Source organism: Lynx canadensis, chromosome D1, assembly GCF_007474595.2.
Source record: "Lynx canadensis isolate LIC74 chromosome D1, mLynCan4.pri.v2, whole genome shotgun sequence".
Taxonomy (NCBI): Eukaryota; Metazoa; Chordata; class Mammalia; order Carnivora; family Felidae; genus Lynx; species Lynx canadensis.
Window position 1 is genome coordinate 111,253,246 of NC_044312.2, and position 27,383 is coordinate 111,280,628.

The following is a 27,383-nucleotide window of genomic DNA, read 5'->3' on the forward strand; positions in this document are numbered from 1 at the left end:
AAATAGGAAGTTTCAGGTATGTGAGAGGAAGGTTTGTACTGATTATGTTTCCAGGGAATGTTTCACCCCTGGTCACGACAAAGCGGAATTGGGTGAATTTTCAGACTTGAACAAACCGAATGGTTCAGCGAGTGCCTCAGACATACGTGTTATGCAGACCTGTGCACCGGCTGTGTGGTTGCTTAAAAGATCCCGTAGTAGCGACCGGTGGGTGAGAATCACACTCTTCGTGTGTCCTTACGGTCTTTTCTAGTGAAAGTTTCAGTTGCAGTAATTCCTTGCCACCCCACCCTCCTGTCCCCAATACTCTCCATTTATCAGCTGCTTCTGCCCTTTGTGGGGGAGAAAACGGGGTCTAAAAGTGACATGCCTGGATCTGTCCCTCACCCAGCGGTGGTTCTTGGAGAGGCGGCCGGTGGTTTCGCTACCTTGACTGGATACCAGGCGCGTACCCGACGTGGGAGCTAACGGCACGAGCCCCTCTTTCAAGGCACCAGCTCCTCAGACGGACAGATGGTGCCAGGACCCCATCTTGGCACCGAGTTGCTTTGGTGTCGGGGGGGCGGGGGGAGGTTGACATAGCCCCCTTCCTACCCGGCACTGAATGTTCGCTTGGCTTCTTTTTTCTTAGCCTTTAAGCCTCATCATTTCCCAGGGCCAGGATGAGGCTGCTTGTGGCTCTGCCGACCCCGTGTTTGGGCCTCCCAGTAGGCTGTCCTGCTGTGGTCAGGGCGGTTACTAAGTCAGGTTCACATTCACATTTACAGGACAGGTCTGGAGTGGGTTTTCAGCGCTAGGCTGGCTTCTCCGTTGATTCTTAACGCTCCTGCCCTTCAGAAGCCAGCCTCCCGGGGTTAGGGGCAGGGGCGGCCAGCCCACAGCGGGGGGCTGTTGAGCAGCAGGGGCCTTCTTGTAGAGACAGCAGCCCCTCGCTGCCACCCTCGTGCCTTGCCGGTGCACCCAGGGTGCCCACCTGGCCCACTGTGAGCCCTGGTGCCTACAGGCCCTTCTTCCTTGACCCCAGAGTTCTCCGGCCTGGCGGTAGCCTCTCTGCCCCTACGGAAGCATCTGGAGAGTCCTGAAACCGGCCACTCAGCCTGGTGTGAACTCCAGCGCTACGCATTGCTCACCCCTGCAGTGAAGCTCTGTGGTATAAAGTGTAAATTATCAAGGTGCTTCCGAACCTGTTGGGGAATCGCTTTAAGAAAGAGAATGCCCTCAACCTACGTGTAGATAAGCTGATGCCCTCGGAACTTGAGGCGGCTGATTTAATCTTAGGGAGTGCTTATTACAGTTCGGTATCTGGAAAGTGGGTCTCCTTCTCGTGAAATCTGATTCCATGGCTGTTCTGGGGAGGACGTTTTCTGACGTCTTTTTGGTTTGACTGACTGCTGATGTGCACATGAGGCAATCCCAGACACAAAACCGCCTTCCTGACAAAGTTCTCCACAGGTCCCGTTCCTGGGGCTTTTATCCACTTCATGGAACCCTCTAAAAGTAGGAAAAATAATTCTTCTCTACCGGACAAGCTTCTAGTAAACACTTCTTTGCATGCTTGAGTGACAAATCAGCTGGATCATTTTGAAAGTAAGAAATATGTTCCAAACTATTTTTTTTTTAATTTGAGACGACCAGTATAGATTAAGAATTTTATGCGGGTCTCCATGATAGAATATTAGTTTATATATGTTAGTTTCAGTTTCTCATTCACATTTAAAGTGAGGTTTCATGTTGATATAAAGTCCTGAGTATAGAGAGCGTAGGGCAGGTCATTTAATAAGGTCCCTTGACCGTGGCACTCACCTGTGGGCCATGTCTGGCTCAGGGGATGCTTCGCAGGAAGTTTTGTGAATTCACGGCGTTTTGTGAGCGCCGGCAGTCTGGCTGTGCCTTCTGGCCCTTCTGCTTTCCTAACCTCTGGTGTTTGACTCTAACTCCCTCTGAATCTGACAGAGGTGTGGAGTGTGAGGAGGTCCTCTCCCTGCTGTGTCTGGAGAACTGGGGCTGAGGGCCACAGACGGGCTCCAGAGACCTGGCCGGCACCTCCCGCTCCCAGGCCCGTGCAGGGCGGCGGTGGGGAGAGGAGGCAAGGCAGGGACTTCCTGTCGCTCCAGCGGCGCCTCCAAAGAGATCTGCTTAATAAAGCGGTAGACTCACTTCTCAGTGATTTGAACAGTCCCCGGCTTTGGCCAGGATGACAGTTCTAGGCAGTGTGGGGTTTGTGTTTTGTTTTTTTGTTTTTTAATAATTAAGTTCTCAGTAATGACACAGCCGTACGGTGCTTCCCAGACTTGGATTTCTCCAAGTCCAGAGCACTTTTTATGTGACTTTAAGTACAATACAGTAACAGTTTTCACTTAGGTGGGTTTAGTACACATTAGCAGCTTTATTAGTAAAAATCGTGTCTGAAACTTGGAAGTTCTTTGCGAATTTGCATCTTCATAGAAGCTGTAATAGACTTAAGAACTAATGAGGACCAGGGAGGTTTGTTTCCTTTTTCCCCTAAGTTACTGCATAGAGGTTACTTGTGTCCGTCAGTGGCTATATGTGTCTCCCTAGGGACATGAACGAATAGACAGGGAGACAGACAGACGATGCATATATGGGTGGACACATGTATATCTGTACACATGTACGTGTATTCACATACATACACTTCTAATACATTCAGTGTCTGCGTGCTATGAGGCATTTAAAGGAACATTTTTCGGTTTTATGAACCCCAAAACTTCATAGTTCAAAGTCCAAAGGCACAAAAAAGTTAAAGGGAGAAAAAAGAAACAGACCAACTGGGGAGGGACCTTCTCCCTTGTGTGGCCAAGTTTCTAATCTGTAAATAAACTCAGAGCCCGGCTTCTGCCGCCTGCTTGGAAGAATGACTTCATGATTCTTTGCATCTTTGAAGGCACCGCACGTCCCATTTTACCTTAGAAAACACGAGGGCGCAATTCAGCAGAATCTGTTTCTTTCTTTTGGGTTTAACGGGTGTGAGTGCTACGTGTCCTATTTTTCATTCACCTGTCCAAGCTCAGCCCGGCCTTCCAGAACTTGTCTCTGCCCTTCTGCGTTCACCCGCGACTCACTCAGCCCTGGCGCACCTTACCAAATGCGCCCCCGAGAGGCCGGCCCCCCGCCCCGTGTCACATAGTGTCACCTCCATGGGCAGGAAAGGGGACAGCATGGAAGGGCGTGAGTGAGCACGGTGGGGGGGGGGGGGGCGCGAGAGGTCTCTCAAGTTAGAGAAAAGTGAAGTTTCAGGTTCTCAGCAAACTAGATAACCGCTTTTTTCGGACCTGAGGAAAAGTTGCCTTCCAAAGCCAAATATAAGGTTTATTTTTTAATCACCTTCGATTTGGATTATCCATGCCATAATTCCCTGCCACCCGCATGAGTGATCAGGAGGAAGCAGAAGGGGCATTTCTGCAGCAGGTGTCCGCGGGGTGGAACCTCCGGGCGCTGCTCAAAAGGAGAACCGGGAGAATTGGGTTTCAGGCCATGGTAGCCGCCTCCCTCCCCAGCACGTGGCTTCTGGCGAGATGCCTGTGGTTCAGCTCCCGGCCTGCAGGCGAGGGCTTTCCCATCTGTCCGGAGCAAGTCCACGAGGCGGCACACACACTGCTCTTCGTCAGCGTCCGTGCCTGGTTCGGGGTGGCGTGCGGGGTGCCGCTCGCTGTCCTCGTTGTCCTTTACTCCTGCTTCAGAACATAGGACACCTTCGCCGGTTTCTCTTGTTCTGCTGGGCCTCCTTGTTGTTTTAAATCAGAACCTCAGCATTCTCGTGAAGTCCGTTTTAACCTTCCCCCGTTTGCCACCTAAGAAAGCCCAAGTGAGCCTGGTGCTGTCTAGAATGTAGGAGACAGAATGGGCTCCTCTGTGGACCCTGCAGTTGTAGGTTTTCAGCCCGGTGTCGGGTCAGCGTTAAGACTTTATCCTGTCTCTGAGGTAGGTAGGATGGAAGCTACTTTGATACTCTTCCCGGCCTCTGAGACCCAAGTCTTTTTCTTAAAGAGAACGAAGTGTCCCCGAACGTTGTGTGTTGTAGGCTGGCAGCTTTGATTACTGGTTGTGTTTTCCCCTGGTGCGGTGTTACTGTGGGGGGGGGGGGGGGGGGAGGGGGAGGGGGAGGGGAGGAGGGGGCGGAGGGAGGGCGGTGGGTCACCACTTACTGGATCTTAGGTTAAGGTTGGTTGTGTGCAGAGGTGATTGATACATCCTGTAATTTCAGACTGTCACGTGTCACTTGATCACCTCTTCGAACTGGACTTAACCCAGACCTCACTCTAAAGATAATTTGCAATAGAGGACAGAGTGGTCGTTAACATTTCCTGCAGTGACATGTGCATTCGAATTCCAAACATGTCCTTTTTTGGGTAAATTGTGTCTGAAATTATTTGATTGTTTCTAGAAAAACACACCAACTTCTTAAGCCCTAAGGCTATGTAAATAAGATGGTTTCTGGAACACAGGTGGGCAGATAGTGTGTAGAATGTCATTAGAATCATTGTATCACTGTCACTGGCCCTGGGGCTGCCAGGCCTTTTCTGATTATCAGATGCAACAAATGACGTCCAATTTTATTGACCAGTTTGGCTTCAACGATGAGAAGTTTGCGGATCAAGATGACATTGGCAAGTGAGTATATCTTCCTGTCCCCCCGTCTCGTGTGCTCCTGTTTTTTGTGACACGCGGTTCTCCGGGGTTCCCGGGACTTGGGCGCGTTCACGGGCTGGGATGAGCCTGCCCCCACGAGGTGCCCCTGCAGTCCCAGCCTGTCGGGCCCTGAAGCAGCCGGGGGTGGGGGGGCGGGGGGGGCTGAGGGCCGCGGGGCTCTTTCTCACAGGGGCTTGTCGCTGTGTATACTGAGCTTTGCTCACGAGCTCTGGTCGCTGCTCTGCCTGCACCCCTCTCCCCCACCCCGCCGACGGCTGTGCCAGGTAGCGGCCCCCAGGGTGGTGAGTCCCTGCTGTAGTTGGCGGGTGGGAGTGGACCTGGTGGCCTCCCAGCAGGGGCTCCCCACGTGTGTCCTCCCCAGCCCGCTCACCGTGAAGCCGGCCGGGTGTCCCGTAGGAGCCGGGCAGGCAGAGCGCTCGTGTGGGCGAGGGAAGCGGGGGGCACAGGAGTCAGAAGGATTGGTACCATACCAAACCAGTGAGGGACAGATGTGTGGGCGATCCACGGGAATGAAAACAAAGGGTCTAGCGTCTGGCCCGGGGAAGGGAGAGGTGTTCATAAGTAAAGTATTTACGAGGAGGGTCATAGCTCATCGAGAACAGAGGTGAGGACCAAACGGCTGCTGTCACAGGGCACTGCCTGATGATGCTCGTCAGTACCCGGCGTCCGGGTGGCTCGTCGCTAGCAGTTAGGTGCTCGTGGTTCAGTGACGCAGCCGGCAGAGCCGTCTTCTGTCCCGAGCTGCAGTTTGTGGCATGTGAGAAGCTGAAGGCCCCCGGCACGGTCCAGCTGTACCATACAGCACGCTGTGTTAGCACAGCGGACGGAGGCTTCCCTGTAAACAGAGCAAGAGTTCAAGGCTGCCAGCTGCCCTAAGCGTCAGCTCATTTGGATGCAACATGAGCAAGGACTGCCCCCGAGGTGGTTGTGTCTGTACCGCAGAAGCGCTCGCACCAGAGCCCACGGGCTCCCCACGCGGCATCTCGGCGCTTGCCCGTCTCCGCTCTCACTAAATGTTACCTGTTAGGAATCCAGTCCCTTTAAAATGTATATTGGGTGCTTGGAGTAATGATTGATTAGAACAGATCTTTTAAGAATTATACTGACTTTAGGGCACCTGGGTGGCTCAGTTGGTTAAGGGTCCGACTCTTAATTTCAGCCCAGATGATGACTTCACAGTCCCGAGATGGAGCCCCGCCTTGGGCTCCAAGCTGGCCATAAGCCTGCTTAAGATTCCTCCCCTCTGCCCCTCCCCTGCTCACCCTCTTTCTCCAAAATAATAAGAATCTTACTTCCTCAAGAAATTATGTTTCACAGGCTGAGTTCTTTCACCCCTACCTTCCTGCCGATCATGCCATATGTTAGGATTTGGGGGGTGTCTATTCTGTGTATGAATTTGGCCATCCCGGGAGAAAGATTAGTGTCTGAGAGCTGACAGCCCTTGGGTACTTTTTTTGGGTACCTGTTTTGACTGTTTCTTCTTTCCAAATAACCTTTTTCCTTGGTTGTGTAAGTATGGCCCGTGGAACCATGGTTGTTGCCGTGGATGTTAAAGATCTTTTATGGAAAGGCTTCGAGGGTGGGTTCATTCTGATTTACAAGGCATCCGTCCCTGCCTTTCCATCCCTTCTTCATACCGAGGGAAGAGGCATCATTTAATGCAAGTAGGTTTTTGCTTTAGTTTTACCTGTGGAGATTTTAATGGTAGGGTAACTGTTTTAAATGTGGAAGATGTTGCAAATAATGTTTCTGTCCGTCTGTAGGCAATTAACTACTCCTGTACGTACATTTTGTTTACAGTGTTTCTTTCGATCGAGTATCAGACATCAACTTTACTCTCAATACAAATGAAAGCGTAAGTATTAAATGTTTCTTCTCCTTAGCAACACGGTATACGAGAGGTGGACAGTGGGGCCTGGGGTTTGTCCCAGCCTGTGCGTGGATGCCGAGTGCGCTGGGACTGTCCGCGCCCCAGGACCCTTCATCTTAGGCTGGTATCACTTCACCCACCCGTGTCACCTGCGTGGTCCCTGTGGGGATGTGAGTTTGCAACCCTGGTTTAAGATGTGACAGGGCTGCTAAAATCGGGTCACTTGTGATTACAGTCTAGACTTCAGAGAGTGCATTTTGACTCGAGCCAGATGCCTTTTATTCCAGATGTATGTCACCGGGAGAGAAACTTGGGCTAGATCAGGGTCAGCGTGTCCTCCCCGGGCAGGGCTCAGACACCAAGTCGGCCCTGTCGGCAAATGATGCGGGATTGGTGTCATTTGAGTGGGCACGGTCCTGATTTTTCTGTTGATTGACACGAGGGACCGCTGGCTTATTGGCTGATGTGATGAGGTAGAAGGTCCTAACTGGGCTGTTGCTGTTACCGTCACTGCCGCTTAGCTGGTAAAAGTGGAGGAAACGCGGGTTGCTTTGTTGTCAGGGCGGATCTGGGACTGCATCTCGGGGTGGGGGGGGGGGTGGTGCGGTGCAGGGAGGCTCTTGGAGGGAACGCGGTGCTTCTCCGGGTGAGGGGAGTCCGGGGAGACTGTGTAGGCTTCTGTGGACCAGTTTTGAATTGAGTCTTTGGAGGGGGAGCTTTCTGTGGTTCCGCAAAAGCTGGCGTTGCGTGCTGTTACGTTTCGTTTTGGTGTGCGTGACAGACACTGTGTTTTAAAATTTTTTTTTTTTAACGTTTTCATTTATTTTTGAGACAGAGAGAGCGCATGAACGGGGGAGGGACAGAGAGAGAGGGAGACACAGAATCAGAAGCAGGCTCCAGGCTCTGAGCCATCAGCCCAGAGCCCGACGCGGGGCTCGAACTCACGGACCGTGAGATCGTGACCTGAGCTGAAGTCGGATGCTCAACCGACTGAGCCACCCAGGCGCCCCTACAGACAGACACTGTTTTTTAAAGGAAGTTTGCGTTGGTAACTTGTGGAGAAAATAACTTGATTTTTAAGTTTGTTTTATTTTTCACTCTCTCGCTTTTATTTAGGGAAATATTGCCTTGTTTGAAGCATGTTGTAAGGAAAGAATCCAGCAGTTTGACGATGGCGGCTCCGATGAGGAAGACATCTGGGAGGAAAAGCACATTGCGTTCGCTCCGGAATCCCAGAGACGGTCCAGGTGAGGGGTTTGTTACGGTGGCCGTAATCCCCAGGCGGAGAGTCGGGGGTGGTTGGGAGACGCACATCGGATCCTCGGCAGATGCACGTATGTGACCTAGAGACCAGTGCTTCTGTCGTGGTCAGAAATGCCCTTGTCAGCTGACGCGAGGTGGTGCCAGTCTGCCCGTGTCCAGTGTGACAGGAGTGTGGACGAGTCAAGGTGATGAACTTGAAAATGCAGGGAGCGTTTAGACGTAGTTCGAGAAGCGTCGTGGCGCGGCCTCTTCTGAACGGGAGGCAGTGCCGAGGAACGTAGCGAACGGTGCTCCGGGTCGATGCCCCCTCACCACTAACGTCCGCGGAAGCGGAGTTCTGTATGGTTGCCTCAAAAGACTGAAGGTTTCCCCAGGGCGGGAAAAGCTGTCTCTACAAGTTAGTCTAGCTTGGGGAGACGGGCTCCTGCCAGCGGGGGCCCTTTGGGGTCAGTCCAGTTGGGTTTTTTCCCGTCTAATTTGTTTGTCGCTCCGGCACGAGAACACGGAGTTCTTGTTATCCGAGTAGCCATCGCCAGCATCCTCATAGTCGGGAGAATAGCAGCGGAACTCTCCTGTTTTTTTCATGTGTTTTTAAGAAGTAATGTGTCCACCTGGCAGACAATTCGAAGAAGACAGAACGTATGGTGCAAAGTACAACCCCTCCCGCCCCTGCCCCACTGGCCGTTTCTTCCTCTTGCTGGGTCGAGGGCACCAGCATCCCTGCCCTTTCTCCGCACACACCGGCAGCTGTCGTGTCTCTAAGGAAGCGTACTGCTTCGGGTTACAGAAGACCCCCCTGTCGCTTAAACACAGCGACGGTGTATTTGTCTCGTAATCCACAGCTGTGTAAGGTCATTAAACGTAGCGGCTTTTCTCATGCCCACTCTGTCACCGTCTGCGTGTTGCCTTGTTACTTTGTGATGACCAGGCAGCTGCAGCTCCAGGACCAGGAAGCAAAGACAGAGATCTTCATGGTGACTTTGTTTGTTTTTGTGTATTTGTTTTGTTTTTAAGATAAAGCCCCAAACTTGTCTGTCACCATCTCACTATGAAATTCTGGGCCTCGTGTTGAGTGAATTCACTGAATGGCCATTGCCTACTACCGTTCACCTCGTGATGGCAGACGGTCCTCACTCCTTGGAGCAGTCGCACCCCAGCGGGGCACCCTCTGTAGAGAGCGTAGAGAATCGAGTATGGCGGTGAAGGTAGCATCCTAGAGGACAGGACAGTTGATACCCAGAGGGAGCACAGGATGATGAGAAAAGGCAACTTTTTAGTATTTAACAGCTCTGTTGAGGTGTAATCGACGTACAGAAAACTTGTTTGTTTAAATCATACAGTGTACCAAGTTTGGACCTATGAATACATCCATGACACCATCATCTCAATCAAGATCATGAACTTATCCATCACCCGCAGAAGTTTCCTCCTGCCCTTTTCTGTTGCCTTCCCCCATCTGCTTTTTGTTCCTTTAGAATAATTTGTGTTTTCTAGAGTTTTGTGTAAGTCACATTGCACATTACATAATTTATGTTGCTTCTTCCACTCGGCATAACTATTGTGAGAGTCATTCATGTTGGGTGATGCGTCAACAGCTCATTCTGTTTTACGGTTGAGAAGTGTTCCATTAAATGGATGTACTACCCACCGAATGGGTGGCTGTGTTTATCCACGTACCTGATAATGGACATCTGGGTTTCTAGTTATGGGCTATGGTATCACTTGAGGGTAGAGTGGTAAGTTATGGTTATATATTACAAACCCTGAAGCAGCCACTAAGCAATAAAAACAGAGTTATAATTAATAAGCCAACAAAGGAAATTAAATCATAAAAAATACCTAAAAAGAGAACAAAACAATAAAGGCAACTGAGACCCACAGAAAACTAATAACAGTGTGATAATGTTAAACCTAGGCAACCGTATCAGGATTCGTTAAATGCTATTAAACATACGATCTCATAACCCTAGTTAAAATGAAGGGATTTCAGATCGGATAAAAAAATAAGATCTAACATATGCTGCATCTGAGAAAGAAATATAAAGACACAAACAGGCTGGAAAAAAAGAGGGTCTGCATATTTAAAAAAAAAAAAAAATTTTTTTTTAACATTTATTCATTTTTGAGAGAGAGAGAGAGAGACAGAGCATGAGCGGGGGAGGGGCAGAGGGAGAGGGAGACACAGAATCCGAAGCAGGCTCCAGGCTCTGAGCTGCCAGCACAGGGCCCGACGCGGGGCTCGAACTCGCGGACTTCGAGATCATGACCTGAGCTGAAGTTGGAAGCCTAACCGACTGAGCCACCCAGGCGCCCCTACATATTTAATAGTAAAGCGGATTTCAGAGGAAAAGCATAAAGAAAAGGTCCTAAGGGGTCAGATCTTCAGGAGATCGTAACAATTCTGAATGCCTACACACCTGTTAACAGAGCTTCAGAATATGTGGGGCAGAAACTGGTGAAGCGGCAAAGAGAAGCAGACAAACTGTGGTTACCATCACACGCGTCTACACTCCTCTGTCAGTAGTTGACCACAGGCAGAAATCAGAGACGCGGACCACCGTCAGCACGGACCTGCCGGACATGTGCAAGGCACTTCAGGCAGCAGCAGCACCAGAGGCCCTACTGTCCGGTGCATGTGAGATATTTATGCCAAGAGAAATCCTATTCAGGCCATAAAGCAAATCTCAGTAAGTTCCTAAGATTTCAAGTCCTGCAAAGCATGTTCTCTGACTCCGGTGGAATTCAGTTAGAAGTCAGTCACAGAAAGATCTCTGGAAAATCCCTAAACACATGGAAACTAAATAACAAGTGGGTTAATGAATGAGGAAATCAAAGGGGGCGTGACCAGACTGTCCTAGTGCTGGTTTTTTTTTTTTTTTTTTTTTTTTTTTTTTTTTTTTTAAATTTTTTTTTTCCAACGTTTATTTATTTTTGGGACAGAGAGAGACAGAGCATGAACGGGGGAGGGGCAGAGAGAGAGGGAGACACAGAATCGGAAACAGGCTCCAGGCTCCGAGCCATCAGCCCAGAGCCTGACGCGGGGCTCGAACTCACAGACGGCGAGATCGTGACCTGGCTGAAGTCGGACGCTTAACCGACTGCGCCACCCAGGCGCCCCCCCTAGTGCTGTTTTTATGCACAGGTAGAGACCTCTCCAGGCCATGACCTTGGCTTCCACCTTAGGAAACAGAAAGTAGACGAAATCATTGCGACTTAAAGTCATCCTCTGAGAAGCTTGAGGAGTTGGTGCCCCTCCAGACAGAGCAGTCAAGAGAAGCAGGGGATACACGGTACTACCACCAGGAACGACAGCAGTGACACCACAACGTACTAAGGGCATGCCGTGACTGTGCCGATAAATCTGACCCTGAGGCAGATGATCTTTAAAGACCCAGACTACCAAAGCTTTCCTGCCCCCCAAGAAAGATGAGTGGAATAGTCCTGTATCTATGAAAGTTTAATTTTTAGTTTAAAACTTCCTACATAAAACACAAAAAACTCTGGGCCCAGGTGGCTTCTCTGGTGGATTCTACCAGACGTTTCAGGAATGACACCAGGTTTATACAAAAGCTTCTAGAAAATTGAAAAGGAGAATCTAGTGCTCATGTCATTTCTTTTTATTTTTTATTTTTTTTAAATTTTTTTTTTTCAACGTTTATTTATTTTTGGGACAGAGAGAGACAGAGCATGAACGGGGGAGGGGCAGAGAGAGAGGGAGACACAGAATCGGAAACAGGCTCCAGGCTCTGAGCCATCAGCCCAGAGCCTGACGCGGGGCTCGAACTCACGGACCGCGAGATCGTGACCTGGCTGAAGTCGGACGCTTAACCGACTGCGCCACCCAGGCGCCCCTCATGTCATTTCTAAGAGGCCACATCAGTGTGACGTGACACCAGAGCTGACATCACATGCCATGACAAGAAATGTGACTGCGTTATTCTCGTTAATGTGGATGCAGAAACGCCTTTCAAGGTTTCAGTAAATAAAGGCAACAATAATACATCATGACCAAATAAAGTCTATTCCAGAATTACAGAGTTGGTTTAATATTTGAAAATCAATCGGTAAGCATGTGGCTGAACCGAACGTTTATACCTGATAAGAATTCTTAGCAAACTGGAGGTAGAATTTCCTTAACCTGCTTAAAGCTTCTACAGTAAACCTATGGCTTGGTAGGTTAAAAAGTGGTAAAAAGTGAACAGTGTCCCCCTAAGACCAGGAACCAGACAAAAGAGGTCTCCTCTTACCATGGCTTTTCGCTACTGTTGCTGAGGCTTCTAGCCAGTGCAGTTAGTCAAGAAAAGGAAATAAAAGCCGTCTAGATCGGAAAGGAAAGGGTAAAATTATCTTTATTCACAGACAGCAGTCACTGTCAGTGTAGAAAAATTTGTTGGAATCTACGAAAAGGCTATCAGAACAGTTCAGTGGGTTTGGCATGATCGCACAGCACAAGTGGGTTTGGCATGATCGATCAGTAAAATCGTGCTTCTCCGTAACGCAGCAGACAGTTGGAATTGAGATCACTAAACAGTCCTATTGATAGTAGCATCAGAATATTGAATATATAAGGGTAACTGACAAGATGTGCAAGGCTTGGACACTGAAAATCACAAGACAGCTGAGAGAAATCCAGAATTGATAGATGTTTATGATTTGGAACTCAGTATTGTTCACATGCCATTTCTCCCCAGATTGATCTAGAGTCAGTGCAATCTCAAGTAAAATGATAATAGGCTTTTTGGTAACTGTCGACAAGCTGGCACTTAAATTCGTAAAGAAATGCAAAACAACCTTCATAACACCGAATTGGAGCACCAGCAGCACCCGATTTCAGAACACAGTAACTGCGACAGTGGCCGTTAAGACGGAGTAGATCGGGGGACGGAATAGAGTATAAATTATTAGATATGGTGACAGCTGACTTCTGACGGAGGTGCAAGGGCAGTTCGGTGGAGAAAGGATAGTCTGTTGAACAAAAGTTCTGGAATGGGTGAACATCTGTCTGTGCCTCTTACCATATGTGCACGGGGACTCGAAGTGGATCTTAAACCTGAATGTGACGCGTCAGCCTGTAAAACTTGTACAGAAAATCCTTGTGACCTTGGGTTAGGGCAAGATTTCTAAGGTCCGACACCAAAAGCACATGCATGAAAGGAAACTTTCGTAAGCTCAAGTGCGTCACAGTTAAGCGCTTCTGCTCTTGCGACCGCACTAGTAACAGGAAGGGATGGTGCGTGGACTCGGGAGGACACCTGCAAGTCACATGTCTGACGTGGGGCATCTGTGCGGGGCATGTAAAGGATTCTTGGGGCCCTGTGGTAATGGCAGCCTGGTTTTCAAACTGCTGAAGGTGGGAAAACACCCTCGAGGAATGGTATGTGGGTGGTAGGTAGGTCGGCATGTGAACAGCAGCTCAACACCTTGGCCGTGACGGCAGTGCCACAGTGAGCGGCGTTTGCATCCTGTTAGAAGCCCCCCACGTGTTGATGCACAGGGGCCAGCGGGACAGCTGAGAGCAGGGTTAGGCAGCATGTTCACGAAGGCAAGAATGATCCAGACAAAGTGCATGTGATTTTTTCTTACTGGATGACCTTCAGAATTTTCTGGATTTAGCTGGTGACTGATAGGCATCATTAAATATTTCAGTCTTTCTCCCCCCCCCCCCCCCCCCCCCCCCAGCTCGGGGAGTACAGACAGTGAAGAAAGTACAGACTCTGAAGAAGAAGACGGAGCGAAACAAGACTTGTTTGAACCCAGTGGTGCCAGTACGGAGGATAAAATGGAGGTAGACTTGAATGAACGTAAGTCGTCTTCCTTCTGTATTCGTCTCTGTGTGTTGAAAACCGGTGTATTTTAAAACTAGGCGCCCTGGCCTGCAGGATGGGAGTTAGGTTGAAACTGCGTCCTCTGAGTCCCCTAGGAGGTTTAAGTGTCAAGGATGGGGGCTGAGGGAAGGAGCTGGCTGTCCCTCTGAGGATGGGGCGTCTCCTGCGGTATGGATGCCCTCTGTGTGGGTCTGGCTGGAGGACACAGCACACTGGGAGCTCCAGCCTCTGGGTGCCTGGCAGGAAGGGAGACCACGTAGATCATGAAGAGATGAGGAGGTGCTGTGTTTGTGGGATCAGCAGGGACTATCCTGAAGGTGCCACCTTAAAGCTGAAATGATTGGAAAGGGGTTCTTCGGTGTACTTATGAAGCCTGTGACCCTTGAACTTGTCCCGCCTTCGCGCTGATCTGTGTCCCACTTGCAAAGAAGACTTGCATTAGCTGGCCTGTACAAAAACACCGTTGCCTTCTGAAAGTTCGGGTTAATTTTTACGCGAGAGAGCCATATGGATAGACACTGGGGCTTTCCTCGGGGCTGACAGTGCTCCTGTTCCCCAGGAAGGCCTCTGTGTACTCAGTTCTGGAGGCCGAACCCCAGCTCTGGGCTTCGGGGGGGGGACCGCAGCACCCCAGCGCCGGGGGCCTTAGCGGTAGCCAGCACACCCCCACGGTGTAGACCCAGCGAGCAAGAGAGGTTTGGTCTCTCCTCTCCTTGCTTTCCCAGCTCACCATCTTCAGGAGGAAGCAGTGGGCTTTTCTGTCTGTAGCTCAGTTAGAATCCACACGCCTTTATCAGGTTCCAACTGTGTGCCCGGGTACGGGACAGCACACAGTCCGCGTCCCGGAGCTCGGTCTCCTGAGGAAATGGGGAGACTGCCGTAGACTCTGGGGAGCTCATCTGGGAAGGTCACTTCTGCGTAGCCTAAAGCGTGGTGTGCAATGAGAGCAAAGACACAGAGACCTCGTGTCGCCCCAGGGGACACATCTCTGAGGAGGCGGCGTCGAAACAGACCTGCAGGTTGGGTGCGAACTGCTGGTGGGCAGCACAGGGAGGATGGGTTAAAGGATATAAACACGAGCGGCCAGGTGAAGAGAGAGGTCGGGACGTGGTCGGGAAGGGTCCCAAGCACAGAATCTTCTGTTCCCCTCGAGTGTGGCAGGTACCGCCTTCTGTGCACCAGCCCCGAGGCTCTGAACCCAAGTCTGAGTGTTTACGGACCCTTCTTCGGGGCCGCGTGTTGATTTAAGTCACCGGCCCTTCGTGATTTGCTCCATTCCTAGGAGGCTGGGCTGTGGGGTGGGGGCTGGAAGTGGCAGCCCTCTGACCCCCGGCTGGTTCCCCTGGCAACCAGCCCACCCTGAGGCTCCCCAGGAGTCCCCAGCCGGACGGATCTGTAGCACACAGAAAGACTCGGATTCCAAGGGTTTGGGGGTGCGCTGTGCCTTCTGTGTGTGCTGACGACGGGGCACTGCGTGTGGGGAGGCCGTTAGAAGTGCGAAGTGGGGCCACACCTGACTTGGGAAGCATTTAAAGTCTCCAATTTGTGGCAGCGGAATGGCCAGCATACTGATACTGCTTCTTTCGTTTTTTAACTTTGTTTTGGAATCACTTTGGATTTACGGCAAAGCTGCAGAGATTGTGCAGGGAGTGGCCGTGCACCGTCATCCTCCCAGTGTTACTATAGTCTTGGTAAATTTGTCAGAAGTAAGAAATTAGCATCTTCTTTTAGATGTAGCTTTATGTCCTTGTGCGTTTTTGTTTTGTTTTTTTTTTTTTCTTCCCACGGTATTTGTTAGTTGTTCGTTTATCAAGAGAAGCTACTTCATACCCCAGTGTTCGTGTTTCCAAGTTCGGGAACACAGGTCAGTGACAGACTTCCGTGGAAGCCAGCCCAAAGAGACTCTTCACGTTCCAACATCGCTTTGCACTCTGAAAGATACCAGCCACCTTCATCTCCTCAAAATCTTTCGTGGAATCGTGATTTCCGTAGACATCTGCATATACCTTCTTTCTTGTTTCGGCCACAGCAAACTTCTAGAACGCTGCCACCCCCAGGGTACAGCGAATGCTCCCGCAGTATGAAATTGCAGACGCTTGGCCAGAAGGCCTCGCATCTGAGGGTTCAACAGAGCACCGGAAGTCATGGTAGCTGTTCCCAACCCCAGCCTCAAATCCGGCGTCCTTCCTTTCCTAACTGGGACAGAAGTGGCCTTGTGTGGTATTTCTATGGGGAAAAGCAATCTTAGAAATAAGAGTTGAAATAAGAAGTAAGAATCGCCCTCCGCGGGATTGTCCCGTCCCCACCACGCTGGTCCATATTATCGTTGCGCGTCTTTTTTGAGACATCTTGTGTTCCGTTAAACTACTGAAGTATTCTCAAAATGAAATTCCTCCCCTCTTTTCAGCACCCAACTGGTCAGCCAACTTTGATGTCCCCATGGAGACGACCCACGGTGCTCCTTTAGATTCTGTAGGGTCTGATGTCTGGAGCACAGAGGAGCCAATGCCAACTAAGGAGACGGGCTGGGCTTCTTTCTCGGAGTTCACGTCTTCCCTGAGGTGAGTGCCCGTGCGCCAGCTCCCTAAACCTTTCCCCTGGAGAACTGGGGGTGGCGTGCCAGCTGCTGACACCGTTTGTGAAGGTCGTGCCTGACACAAGGTTACGAATCGGTGTGGCGGAGACGGCAACGAATTACAAGGAGACCAGCCTCATCCTCCTCCCTCTCATCCAGGATGAGCTGGGAAAGGCAGTCGCCCGGGAAGGTGTGGCCCCAGGAGGTTACGTAGCAGGGCGCCGACGGAGATGCCGTCTGTAGGCGCCCGTCTGGCCCCACCGAGCTATCGGGAAACAGGGTTGAGGAGGATGGGAGCGAGGTGGAGCCCAGGGACTCCTGACAGGTGCCTCTGTGCAGAGCGCTGCCTAACAGTGCAAAATGTGTCTTCAGGTGAAAGATAACATCAACTTGTATGTCGCTTGTAGTTAGTCTGATACTTAGGGGTGTGAAATCAGGGGCGTGAAAGGTAGGGCCGTCCTTCTTGTTACTTGTAGCATTCTTCACGACAGCACCCTGTCATTTCATAGTTTTCCTGAACAGTTTTGTCCGCATTTGAGTATTAACTATGGATTTCAGGCCTTACTAGGCCTAGTTTGATTTGCTAAACGTGGTTTTATTTTGTCTACTGAGGGAAAAAAACAATCTCCACCGCCCCATTTGAAAGACTCTGTGGCTTCCCCTAATCTAACAGGCAGCGGTAACTGCAGACCAGAGGACAGGCTGTTAGCAGCTGCGGGTATGCCACCCTCGGCAGACCGCAGAGCTGGCTCAACCCACACGGCTTTACGGCGGCGGTCGTGCCAGCGGGAAGTTCTCGTTCACACGTAAAAGGGAGATTTGTGGGCAGACGTCCCCAGGGCGTCGCAAGTTATTTCACTGGCTCCGCCCTCGCACCGGGCCGCCGCCTTTCCGCCTCTGGCCGCGTGTGTGACCGGAGGTTAGGTGCCCGGGGCTACTTGGCATGTTGTTGAAGCAGCGGGCTCGCCTTTAACCCTGTGCACAAGTCATACCGCCTCTTGAAGTATCCCCAAGGCCCTGAGGCGGTTTGGCTCGAGGTAAAAGTAGGGACTTTGGTGAAAATGACACGACGGGTGCAGCTGGTGCCACACAGGGCGAGCCCTTGCCTTCCCAGCCCCGCGGGCCTGGCGATCACGCGGAGGACGCGGGACTGGTGCGTTTTGAACCTTCCCTGCGCACCTCTGGGAAGTCCCTGAGCTACTGTGCTGCTGCTTTGGCGGAATGTTTCCCTGCCCACGCTCGTCGACCTTCAGGCAGCCGCTTGTCTGCACTTAGACCTCTGTGTCGGCAGAGTCTGTAACCGACCGCCCGTGTCGCCCCAGCAAAGCCTGGATGTTCAGAGGGTTTTGTGAATAATGGTAACTGAGGGCTGTTTCCCACTGCTAACGGACTGACTTTTCGCTTTTCTAAAAGTACTAAAGATTCTCTAAGGAGTAATTCTCCAGTGGAGATGGAAACCAGCACTGAACCGATGGACCCTCTGGCTCCCAGTGTTGCCGCCCTGGGAGTGCAGCCGGAAGGTGGGTGCGGAGAACAGGGCACGAGCCTGCATGCCCACCGGCCGCTCGTGCCAAGGCTGTTCGGGCTTTAACTCTGTGCTTAGTGTTCTAGATCTAGTTTTTTCCGTCCACATAATAGGTTTGGGCTCAAGGGCCGATAGGAGTCAGGAAATCGGGATGGTAGGTCTGACGTCCACGGGGCAAGTGCTGAAGAGAAACGATGTGTTCATTCCAGAGCCGAGCGCGTTGATTCTAGAAGGCGTAAGGGAACTGAGTTGTCAGTTACTCAGTCCTGTCAATGTGCAGAAATGGAAACAGGCCCAGAGAGAAGAGCCCAGTTAGCCTGCAGAACCCAGTGTGAATGAGATCGGAATTAGTCACGTGTGTTTTCAGGACCAGCTGGTGCCCAGTTCTTTAGTCACTTGGAGTTTGCTTTGCTGGAGCCTTTGTGTGTGTCCAGGCACGTTTCAGGCCTAAGGCTGTTCATTTCCTTCTCACCTTTATGAACAGTTGAAATGGGTCCAGTGGATTGTCACATTATTCAAGCTGTACACGCTGTTCCTTGCAGAGGCCCTGAGCTCTTTTCAGCCTGGCGAACAGGGCTTGGGAGGAGGTTGGTGGAAGGGGGGTGCGAGGAGTTAGTATGTGGAAGGAAAAAAGAAGTAGATAGATCCTTAGAACAAGAAGTGAGGACACGGGGGGTGGGGCCCAAGAACCAAGGGGTGGGAAAAGTAATAAAACTAGTAACTAATATTGGATTTATTTGTTCTGCTTTTAAATAGTTTATGTAGATGATCTCATTTTATCCCTCAGCAGTTTTGCACGTGGGTTTAGTTACCCCCATTTTACATATAAGAAAAGTCTTGCCCTAGGGTTCTTTAGCTAGTAAGTGGTGAGGCCGGGGTTTGAATTCAGCAGGTCTGACCGCAGAGCCCAGGCTCATAACCAATATAGCGTAGAGCTCCCTATTACAGAACAAAGAAATAATCCACGAGGAACCACAGGAAAGTAACTTAGGAAAAGAAAAAAGGACCCAGTCGGACCCAATTGAAAATAGGACCCAACTGAAAGAGAGAACGAGAACAGTACCCTGAATAAACTGGCTCCTCGGCACTTGTGGGCTAAAGCGGGCGAATATATGTGGCTGCCTAGAGTGCTGTCTGCTGTGAACCGGAGCGTCCAGCTGGGAAAGCCGGCTGGGAGAGGTTGGGCGTGTGGGTGGGTGCTGAGCTGGGAAGGCCGGAGGGGGCCCGTGGTCCTGAAGAGGGCCTGCAGGACGTCCCCCTAGTGGGCAGTTTTCAGAAGCCCGTGCCCGTCAAGAACTGGCCGAGGCGGCAGCCAGCAAACAGTCTCTTTCTTTCCCAAGCAGTAGCTGGGACACCGGGTGGCTGGGTCTGCACGGAAAGCGGGGCCCCGTTCTTGTTGGTTTTGGTCCGTGTGACCATCAGCTGTGTTGCTTTCAGCTCCAGGCAGCGTAGCCATGGAGGCCAGCTCTGACGGAGAGGAGGACACAGAAAGTACAGACAAGGTAACTGAGACAGTGATGAACGGCGGCATGAAGGAAACTCTCAGCCTCACTGTAGATGCCAAGACAGAAACCGCAGTCTTCAAAAGGTAACCAGGGCTGGATCACGCTGGCAGCTTCAGGTTGTGGGAGGACGGCGGGGGGAGACCTCGAATGTTAGCATCTCTGATTTGATTCCGATGTGGGTTCAGACATTGGCCGGACCTCTTCCCAGCTTCTCTGTTGAGCCCAATAAATCTAAACGAAGACATGGAGAGTTTGGGGTCCCTGAGTGCCTTTTTTCTCTCTTTCTCTCTTTCTCTGTCTGTGATGCTCAGAAGACTGTGGATTAAGTCTAGTGGGTTCTAAATAGAGGACTATGGGAAATGGACATTTCTGTAGTCACAGTAGAAATTGACGCGCATATGGGCTCCAGCCCGTCAAAACCCAGAGGGTCAGTGTCGTGCACATCACTTTCTCCAGACACAGTGCAGCCGTGAGAATTCAGTAGCGAAATGGTAGCTTAAGAAACATTGTGGACGTTGACCGCACTTTTAAATTCATGGAGCAAAACAGGGATCCTAATGGAAAATAAAAACGGAAAACCGAAAGAGTCACAAATACTTCCGTCAAGACTTGTGTGCTGCAGCGACATCCGCGCTTGCCGCTGTGGCCTCTGTGCTCCGCTGAGCCTTTCGGATCGGAAGGGGCGCTTCCCGCCTCATTAGGAGGTCGCTGCAAAACACACAGCAGGCACGAGAAGGGACGTGGACTTTCCATGTGAGCGTATACGCACACAACTTTGAAGTTAGAAGCTAGCGGGGGCACCCGGGTGGCTCAGTCGGTTAAGCATCCGACTTCGGCTCAGGTCGTGAGCTCACAGTTCGTGGGTTCGAGCCACGTGTCAGGCTCCATGCTGAGCGTGGAGCCTGCTTATGATTTTCTCGGCTCTCACTCTCTTCACCCCTCCCCCCTGCTCGCACTCTCTTTCTCTAGAGTAAATTTTTAAAAAAATCGGTAGCCTTTCTCTGCATCAGTAATAAGCAGCCAGGACCCATCATAAAAGGCATTCATCAACTACATCAAGTTTAAGATAATTCCTGAGTAATTGAACCCACGAATCTAGAGAGAGTTGGGAAGAACTGATAAAAGCAGTCCCAGAAGAAGTGGACACATGGAGGCCACGGCGGCGAGGACGGCAGCACTGTGCGTAGAGGCCCGGGGCAGAGGACAGTTGGGCACCGGGCCGTTGTGAGAAGCCAGGTGGAATTGGGAGGTGCACGCACCGGGGCACTGTGCCACCATCGCCAGAACACATGATCTTCCCAGCATGAGTCCACAGCAGTACAGCGAGGTGGCCCGTTCCTCGCCAGTCACGTGCCGCAGGCCATGACTGCATTTTACGAGAACGGCAGTAACACGCGGTGAGCACATCAGGATAGTTGCTTTCGTGAGGATGGGGTGGGGGGGTGCGGATAAAGAAGAGTAAGGAACCAGGTGACTCGGGTGACTCTTTAGACTTTAGGCCGATTTCCTCCTTATAGGTTGCCTCGACCCTCCCGAAAGCCACCGAAGAAAATCATCCCAAATTGGGTTTTTCGTAAGCAAGTGCAAGACAGGACTCAGCTCTGAGAATGACGGCCCTTCCCGGAGGGAACCGCTAGCTGCCCTTTAGCTTACGTGGGTGCCAAAATTATGGCGTCAGAATGGGAAGTCCGGACAGGATAGGCCACAGTCTGCTTGTCCAGCCCCCAGAGAGCCACAGCACTTGCTGCTTACCTTCCTCCGCCAGCAGCCACCGAAGGGGTAGAGAACCCTGCCGGTATCTCGCCCGCCCAAGCCCTGTGACCCCTTCGGAGCCGCTTTCGCCTGTTGTGGCCACCCTTCTCGCCTCTCTGCCTTCACGGTGCTCCTCGAGGAGCTCCATCCCACTGCAGGCCCCCGGTCCCCGGCTCACGTGACAGGGGCAGCAAGCCGACCGGGGTCTCTCCGGCCGACCGTGTGATGCTGGGCTGGGCCCCGAAAGCAAAGTGCCGTAACTAAAGACTCATTCCTTCAAACAGGTTCATTTGACACCTCCACCGAGTCTGCAGTTCTGCTTATGTGCAGTCGTGGACACATTCCCCCCCCACATTCCTCATTTATAGGAGTATTCTGAAACTCTTGTACGTTTCTTTTTCTGTTTTGCACACTGGGCTTCAGAGTGTTGAAATCCTATCGGTATGTATGGTAACACGGGCCGTTCTCGATCCGACACCAGCCGCATTACGTCATCCTTCCTCCGGTTCCCTCCTGTGTGTGGTCCTTTCCGTCCGTGATTTCCCAGTCACCGTCTGTGGTCCCTGTGGCCCGTCCCCCGAGCATGCTCAACCCCGGGGCTCTACTCCGTGGCAGCCGTGACTTCCAGGGTCATTGCATGTACCTTCATCCTCCCCCCGAGCTGGCAGCCCGGGCATCTAATGCTGTCTGTCATCCTCTTTACTGCAGCGAGGAAGGAAAACTGTCTACCTCTCAAGATGCTGCTTGTAAAGATGTGGAGGAGAGCCCTGAGACAGCAGAGGCGAAGTCTGCGGGCCCCCGGCCCCCCAGCAGTAGCCCAGAGCAGAGGTAACTCCCCGCTTCCTCGGACCTGCCCAGGCCCTGCTCTGGCTGTGGCTCTTGTCTCCTGGGAGCTGGGAGGAAGGTTGGCATCCAGGGCTGGGGACACAGGAGGGGTCCTTACAGGTGTCCTCAGGCATTCAGTGACTTAGCACGGTAACATTTTCTCAGGCCACATCTAGGCAGGGTGCCTGAGTCAAGGTCTTAGATCAGTTTACCTCCTTACTCCAAAAGCTAAAAAGCTGACTGGTTTTTGGAGATTCAGTAACATCACTGGCTCTTTAAAATGTTACTGGGAACGGAAAGGTCTTGGATGCTGGCATACCTTCCCCCTTACACTTTTTTTTTTTTTTTGAGGACATGTTAAGTTGAGGCTGATGTTGAGCTCTTCTGGGTTTGGGGTCCCTAGGCTGTGGCAGCCACAGTTCTCATTGGGTCCACCAGCCACGGGCAGCACCTGGTGCCCCTTTTCCCACGATCACGCATATGTGACACATGGGGAGAGCCTTCCGGGAGGCCCTTTTATAAATGTAGCTGAATATTCTTAACTCTTAGATGATTCCCTGTACGGTTTTTGTTTTTGCAAAATAGTTGTCTTGCTTAAGCCAGAGCTGAGTGATTTGGAATGTGATGTTTTCTTTCTAGTCACCTTTTGCTTAGACTGAGCCAGTGGTCTGAAGGGATAGGCCAAGCCAAAGCCTCAGCCGCCGAGGGCCGGCGCCCCGGCCCGTACGCACGGCCTCGCAGGTAGAGCAAGGGCGGCCTCCGATTGCTCCAGAGCTCGCACAAGAAGAGGACTTGCCCTTGGACCACAAGGAACTTTGCTCAGCACTTCCCAGAGTTAACTTTTTTGGTTATATACATCTAAGTTTGTACATTCCTTCCATAAGGAATAAAGTAACCTTTAAAGCCATTTCAGAGAAGTTGTACTTTCCCCCTCGCCAGACCCCCACCCCCCAAGTCTTCGTCATTTTCGGGGTAATGGGACCAGGGGGGGCCAGCAGGGGGCGCGCTCTGTTCACTGGTCGGCAGACCTGTAGTGTAGCAAACCCTGCTTTGGTTTCTCGCCTGGGAATGACAGCACGAGGGTTTGCTTTTATGATTAAAAAAAAGCCTTTGGGGCGTATAAAACAGATGAGTTACAAGAACTCTTTGAGCATGTTGGCTCTCGTGCGGGCCGTGGGAGGAGGCAGAGTGACGACCCAGCCCCGGCTGTGCAAGCGTCCGGGCAGGTCACCTGTTTTGCCTGGGGTTTCCGTGTTAGGTTTTTTCAAGGTATTTTGTAGGATCTTAACCCCTCGCCAGTTATGTCCCCTCCCTCCTGCTGCTTACACATTCCCTTCTACGAGAACTGCTTCGAAGGCCGGGTCGTCCAGGTCTGCTCCCGTTCAGACTAGTCGCTTCGGGAGCCTCTTGGTTTCTCGGGCACAAGTGTTACAGGAGGCTCTGGGGTCATTTCCTTGGATCTCTGGAGCGCAGATTATCTGCCTCCGGGGAACCCACCTAGAAACATCTGGTGCGAAGAGCCCTGCCTGTCCGTCTGCCGGACTCGGGTGGCGGGGTGGGGCGGGGCGGGGGTGGGGTGGGGAGAGGGGCACTGGGGAGGGCTGGCGGAAGAAGACCAGGGCGTCCCTTGTGCCCGTGCACTCATCTGTTTGTCCTTCCTCCATCCAACACACGTGAGTGTGGCAGCCATTGGTCTAGGCCTGAGGGTGAAGCAGTAGGTTGACAGGCGCCCGGGTGACATAGGGACGTGTAGAAAGAGGTGCCGCTGAAGAATCGGGAAAGCTGGATGAGATCAGGAGTCCCGCTTAGATGGGGCGGTGGAGGAAGGCCGCTGAGAAGGTGGCGTTGAGCTGCCGTGATGGCAGGGAGAAGGTAAGTCGTCCGATGCGTCACATCTGTGCCCTGAGAGTGACACGTGGCAGCGTTGGAGGTAAAGAGAGCCGTCGGGACTCTCCGTGTGCCCTGTTCCCCACACGGTTCCCATCACAGCTGGGCGTGATGCTCCCTTGGGGTGACAGGGGCGCACCGCCACGGGATTTAATCGGTAACTCCTGTCCGTCAAGCACGTGCGACTCCTGTGCTGGCCAGCGCACCAGGCACTTTGCACGCATCCCGTCTCCCCCACCTCCGGGGGACTTGCCCCCCTGCCTCTCCCAGAGGGAGAAGCTGAGCTGACAGAGGTTAGAGAACGTGCTGGAGGCCCTGCAGCCTGTGAGCCGTGACGGCACGGTCCGTACCGTCGTGTCTCTGAGGCGCGGAGACTCCTTGAATGTGAGCAGCGTGTGTCTCGCGGAGCCGGCTTCTGGGCTCTCTGTCACCACTAGCAGGTGTCTGGAGCCTTGGGCTCGTGAGCCGCAAGCCGGTCCCGAGGCACCTGTGTGCTTCTTCCCCGGGCATCTCTCAGCCCCCTTTCCCGAGCCTGCGCTGCAAAGTTCTGGAAACACGGCCAAGACTATCTGACACGTTTGGCCCGCCATTTTGGTAGGAACGTGGGGTTTGTGTGTTGTCCAGCCTTCCCTCTTCTGTGCGCCCGGCCTCAGCCTAACGCTTGCCCGGCAGAAGCACGTTTGTGAAAGTGCACACCTGTTTTCCAGAGCTGGCCTGTTTACAAGCTTCTTCCCCCCTCTTTCGGTAGGAGAATCCTGTTTTTCAAGTGAAATTTTATGTGGGTTCTCCTACGTGGAACACACAAACAGATGTTTGGAAGGAGGAACGAGCAAGGGGCTCATGACGGGTCCAGGAGCAACAGTCTGAAAGCGGCCGAGCTAGGCCACACCTGTGCCCCTGGGAGGCTGAGGCGGGACGGCTTCACGGAGCCCCTCCCTGCCGCAGCCCTGCCTGTGTGCCCGGTCACCACCGCAGAGGGGAAGCTAGAAGCTGTTCGGTTAGGCTTCCTGGAGGTTTGTGTCTGTGAAGCGGTCCATTAAATACCCGCCTCCCCGCCAGTGCCAGGCCTTGCACTGGGCTTTGGGTAAACTTGGGAAAGGAAACGTCCCCACCCTCGGGGAGCCAAACGGAAGTTTTTCACAAACCGTCTCACGTTTCCGCCTTGAGTGCCTCAAACGTCTGTCTCTTCCCCCGCAGGACTGACCAGCCAAGCACGCCAGGCGACACGTCGGTCAATGGCCCCGTATGATGAGTGACCTCCGCCGCCGACTGAGGGCTGCGCGTCGCCACCGTTCGGGGCCCCTGGAGACTTCACCTGGAGCCCGCCCAGCCGCCACTGCTGCACTCGCTCTGCAAGGGATCAGGACCAGCAACCTTTCTATTCTAGATTCTAAGACATTGTACAGAGAAATCCAGAAGTGTAAAAATATTGCACATTGACAAATACCAAGAATTTTTGCGTATGTTTATATTGTATTGTTCTAAATAATGGGTAGCCTGTGAAAAACGATCTTGCCACCCGTGTAATAATGGCAGTAATGCTGTAGTTCGAATGGCTGTAAGAATAGTTTTATAAAAGTGAATACACAGATCTATTGTATTTGAAACATAACTATTTGACAATTATTAGTGTGACCAAAGTATTAGGCAGTTTTCGTACATTTTTCACCTTGTACAAAATTCTGAATTCATTTCCCTTCCAGGCTGGCGAGGAGTCGTAGGGTTGAAATGCCCTCTGAGTGTTATTTTGGTTGGTCTGACTTACAAACGTGATTTTGAATAAGAAATATTTGGTGTTCTTTTTATAACCAGCTTTCGATTGGTAACTGTTTTCTGTATTGTTTTAAACGGATCAAAAAGTGTAAGTCTATGGGTAGAGATTAAGTATTTATTGCTACAGCTTAGTTGATAAATCGATGTTATTGGAAAGCCATATGTTCTGTTAAAGTCTCGTTTGCTTGAAATGGTTATTCCTACAGGTGAGACACTAGACTGTTTGGAGTGTACCTGGCTTGTGGTTTGAGTTATTTCGTTTTTCGTTTTTGTTTCTGTTTTTTGTTTTGTTTTAGTAGTTCCTCCGCCTTTTAACCCATTCACCAAAACTTACCTTGTTAACAAGCATCACCAGTGAACATTTCCGAGCAGTTTGCGTATTTAACGAACCTACATCCTGCGAGGCAGGTCAGTTGGAGAATGCTCGTGCTGCTGATGGGTTAGAGCGCGTCCATTTCACAGGCTGGTATTCTAAAACCAGAAATCAAAACCCGGCACCTAAGCATGGTGATTGTTTTCCTGTACCTTGTGAGGTTTTCACTCGTAAATTCTAAACCAGTGTATTTTTTTTTTTAGGACTGGTTTGTGTATATATATAGTGATTATGGATACTAATTCAGTGTAATTTATAATTTTCTATGTCAATATAAAGATACATCACAGCCTTCTCAAACAGCTGAAGCAATATATCGTATATTGCCGTATCGTCTGGGGAAAGGGTTCAGTTACTTCACCTCTTGCACTTTTAGACGCAGATCAGTTTTTCATTTCTGTAATAGAAAATTATTCGCGTATTTTTACATCATTTGTTTTTCCTGACCAGTATTTAAAACCAAAAGGACATTCTGAATAATGGCCAACGATTTTTTTAGAACTAGCATCCCAAGCAGCGTGCCTAAACATTACATTGCATATGGAAATAAAAAAGAATCAAATGTTGAATGCCTTATTTCTTATTTACTTTTCCATTGTAAATGGTGTCAAAACTCTGTGTGAGGCTTACCGAGGCCGACCCAGCGCTCCGGGACCGTGGGGTCGGCAGCGCGCCCGGGACGGATGGCGGGGGTGCCGTACCTGGCCTTGGCGCACCTCCTCAGGAACCCTTGCTGCCGTGAGCTCCTCTCCGAAGAGACTGTCCTCGTGCATTCTCCTCCGGAACCCAGCACCGCCAGAGGACAGGCTCCTTCCACTTGTCTCAAGGACGCGGACTCCCGGCGACGGCCGACGGACGGTCCGCGATGGTCCCGCCAGCCGCCGACAGGGCTCGGCCGCCTCCGCGCGGGTGGCTTCTCCACCGCACCCCAAGGTAACACAGCGTTTCATCCCACCTACTGCCGATGAAAGAGCGACTCGAGGTTTTTCTTTGGAGTGGCGTTCTGTTAGCTCGTTTGACGTGGCAGGGAGGACACAAGGGTGGAAAGAGGCAAGCGTGCTGGGGGCGCCAGCCCGAGGGCCAGGAGCGAGTCCGCTCTCGTGTAGTCTCTGACTTCTGTGTATTGGCCATACCGAATTGCGAGCCTAACAGATGTCTATAATACAGTACCTGTATTAAAGATAACTGCGGCAAAAATAAAGCCTGATTCTTTGTTTCTAGAAATCTCCTCTTGTGCCTCGCTTGGGCTTTAATAAGCAGACAAGGTGTGTAATGGGCGGGGCCTCCTGACCGTGTACCAGGTCCCGAGTGAGGAGTGTGTGCCGTCCGCAGGGCCTACCGCTGTAAGCCAGGCACCCCGAACCGTCCGCGAGCGGCGCACGGGGGCCCAGTAAGTATACTTCCGCAGACGGAGACTCCCCGCCAGCTCTGGTCTTTAGGTGGTTCACCTGGTCCTGGGGCGCCTCACTGTCTCTGTGGGTTGCGCTTCTCCAGGCCATGTGGTTGGTCTCCCTCCCTACCGGTAACTCCGCTGGTAAA

The 27,383-nt window shown here is 51.6% G+C and overlaps 1 protein-coding gene across 23 annotated transcripts in view; it reads left to right on the forward strand.

Moving 5' to 3' along the window:
• Nucleotides 1-27,068, forward strand: part of PPP6R3 (protein phosphatase 6 regulatory subunit 3) — a 139,363-nt gene extending 112,295 nt beyond the window's left edge. For 11 of the 23 annotated variants that reach the window (XM_032594939.1, XM_030331552.1, XM_030331560.1 and 8 more), the window contains 9 exons: nt 4,535-4,632; nt 6,472-6,526; nt 7,658-7,788; nt 13,484-13,605; nt 16,037-16,190; nt 17,618-17,724; nt 19,167-19,317; nt 21,695-21,814; nt 22,451-22,718. In XM_032594939.1, the coding sequence (XP_032450830.1) occupies nt 4,535-4,632; nt 6,472-6,526; nt 7,658-7,788; nt 13,484-13,605; nt 16,037-16,190; nt 17,618-17,724; nt 19,167-19,317; nt 21,695-21,814; nt 22,451-22,556 (1,044 nt within the window). In that variant the 3' untranslated portion in view covers nt 22,557-22,718. Of the gene's footprint in view, nt 1-4,534; nt 4,633-6,471; nt 6,527-7,657; nt 7,789-13,483; nt 13,606-16,036; nt 16,191-17,617; nt 17,725-19,166; nt 19,318-21,694; nt 21,815-22,450; nt 22,719-24,895 lie in introns of those variants that run through there. The other 12 variants (XM_032594938.1, XM_032594940.1, XM_030331565.1 and 9 more) reach the window with 5 other exon arrangements.
• Nucleotides 27,069-27,383: the final 315 nt, after the last annotated feature.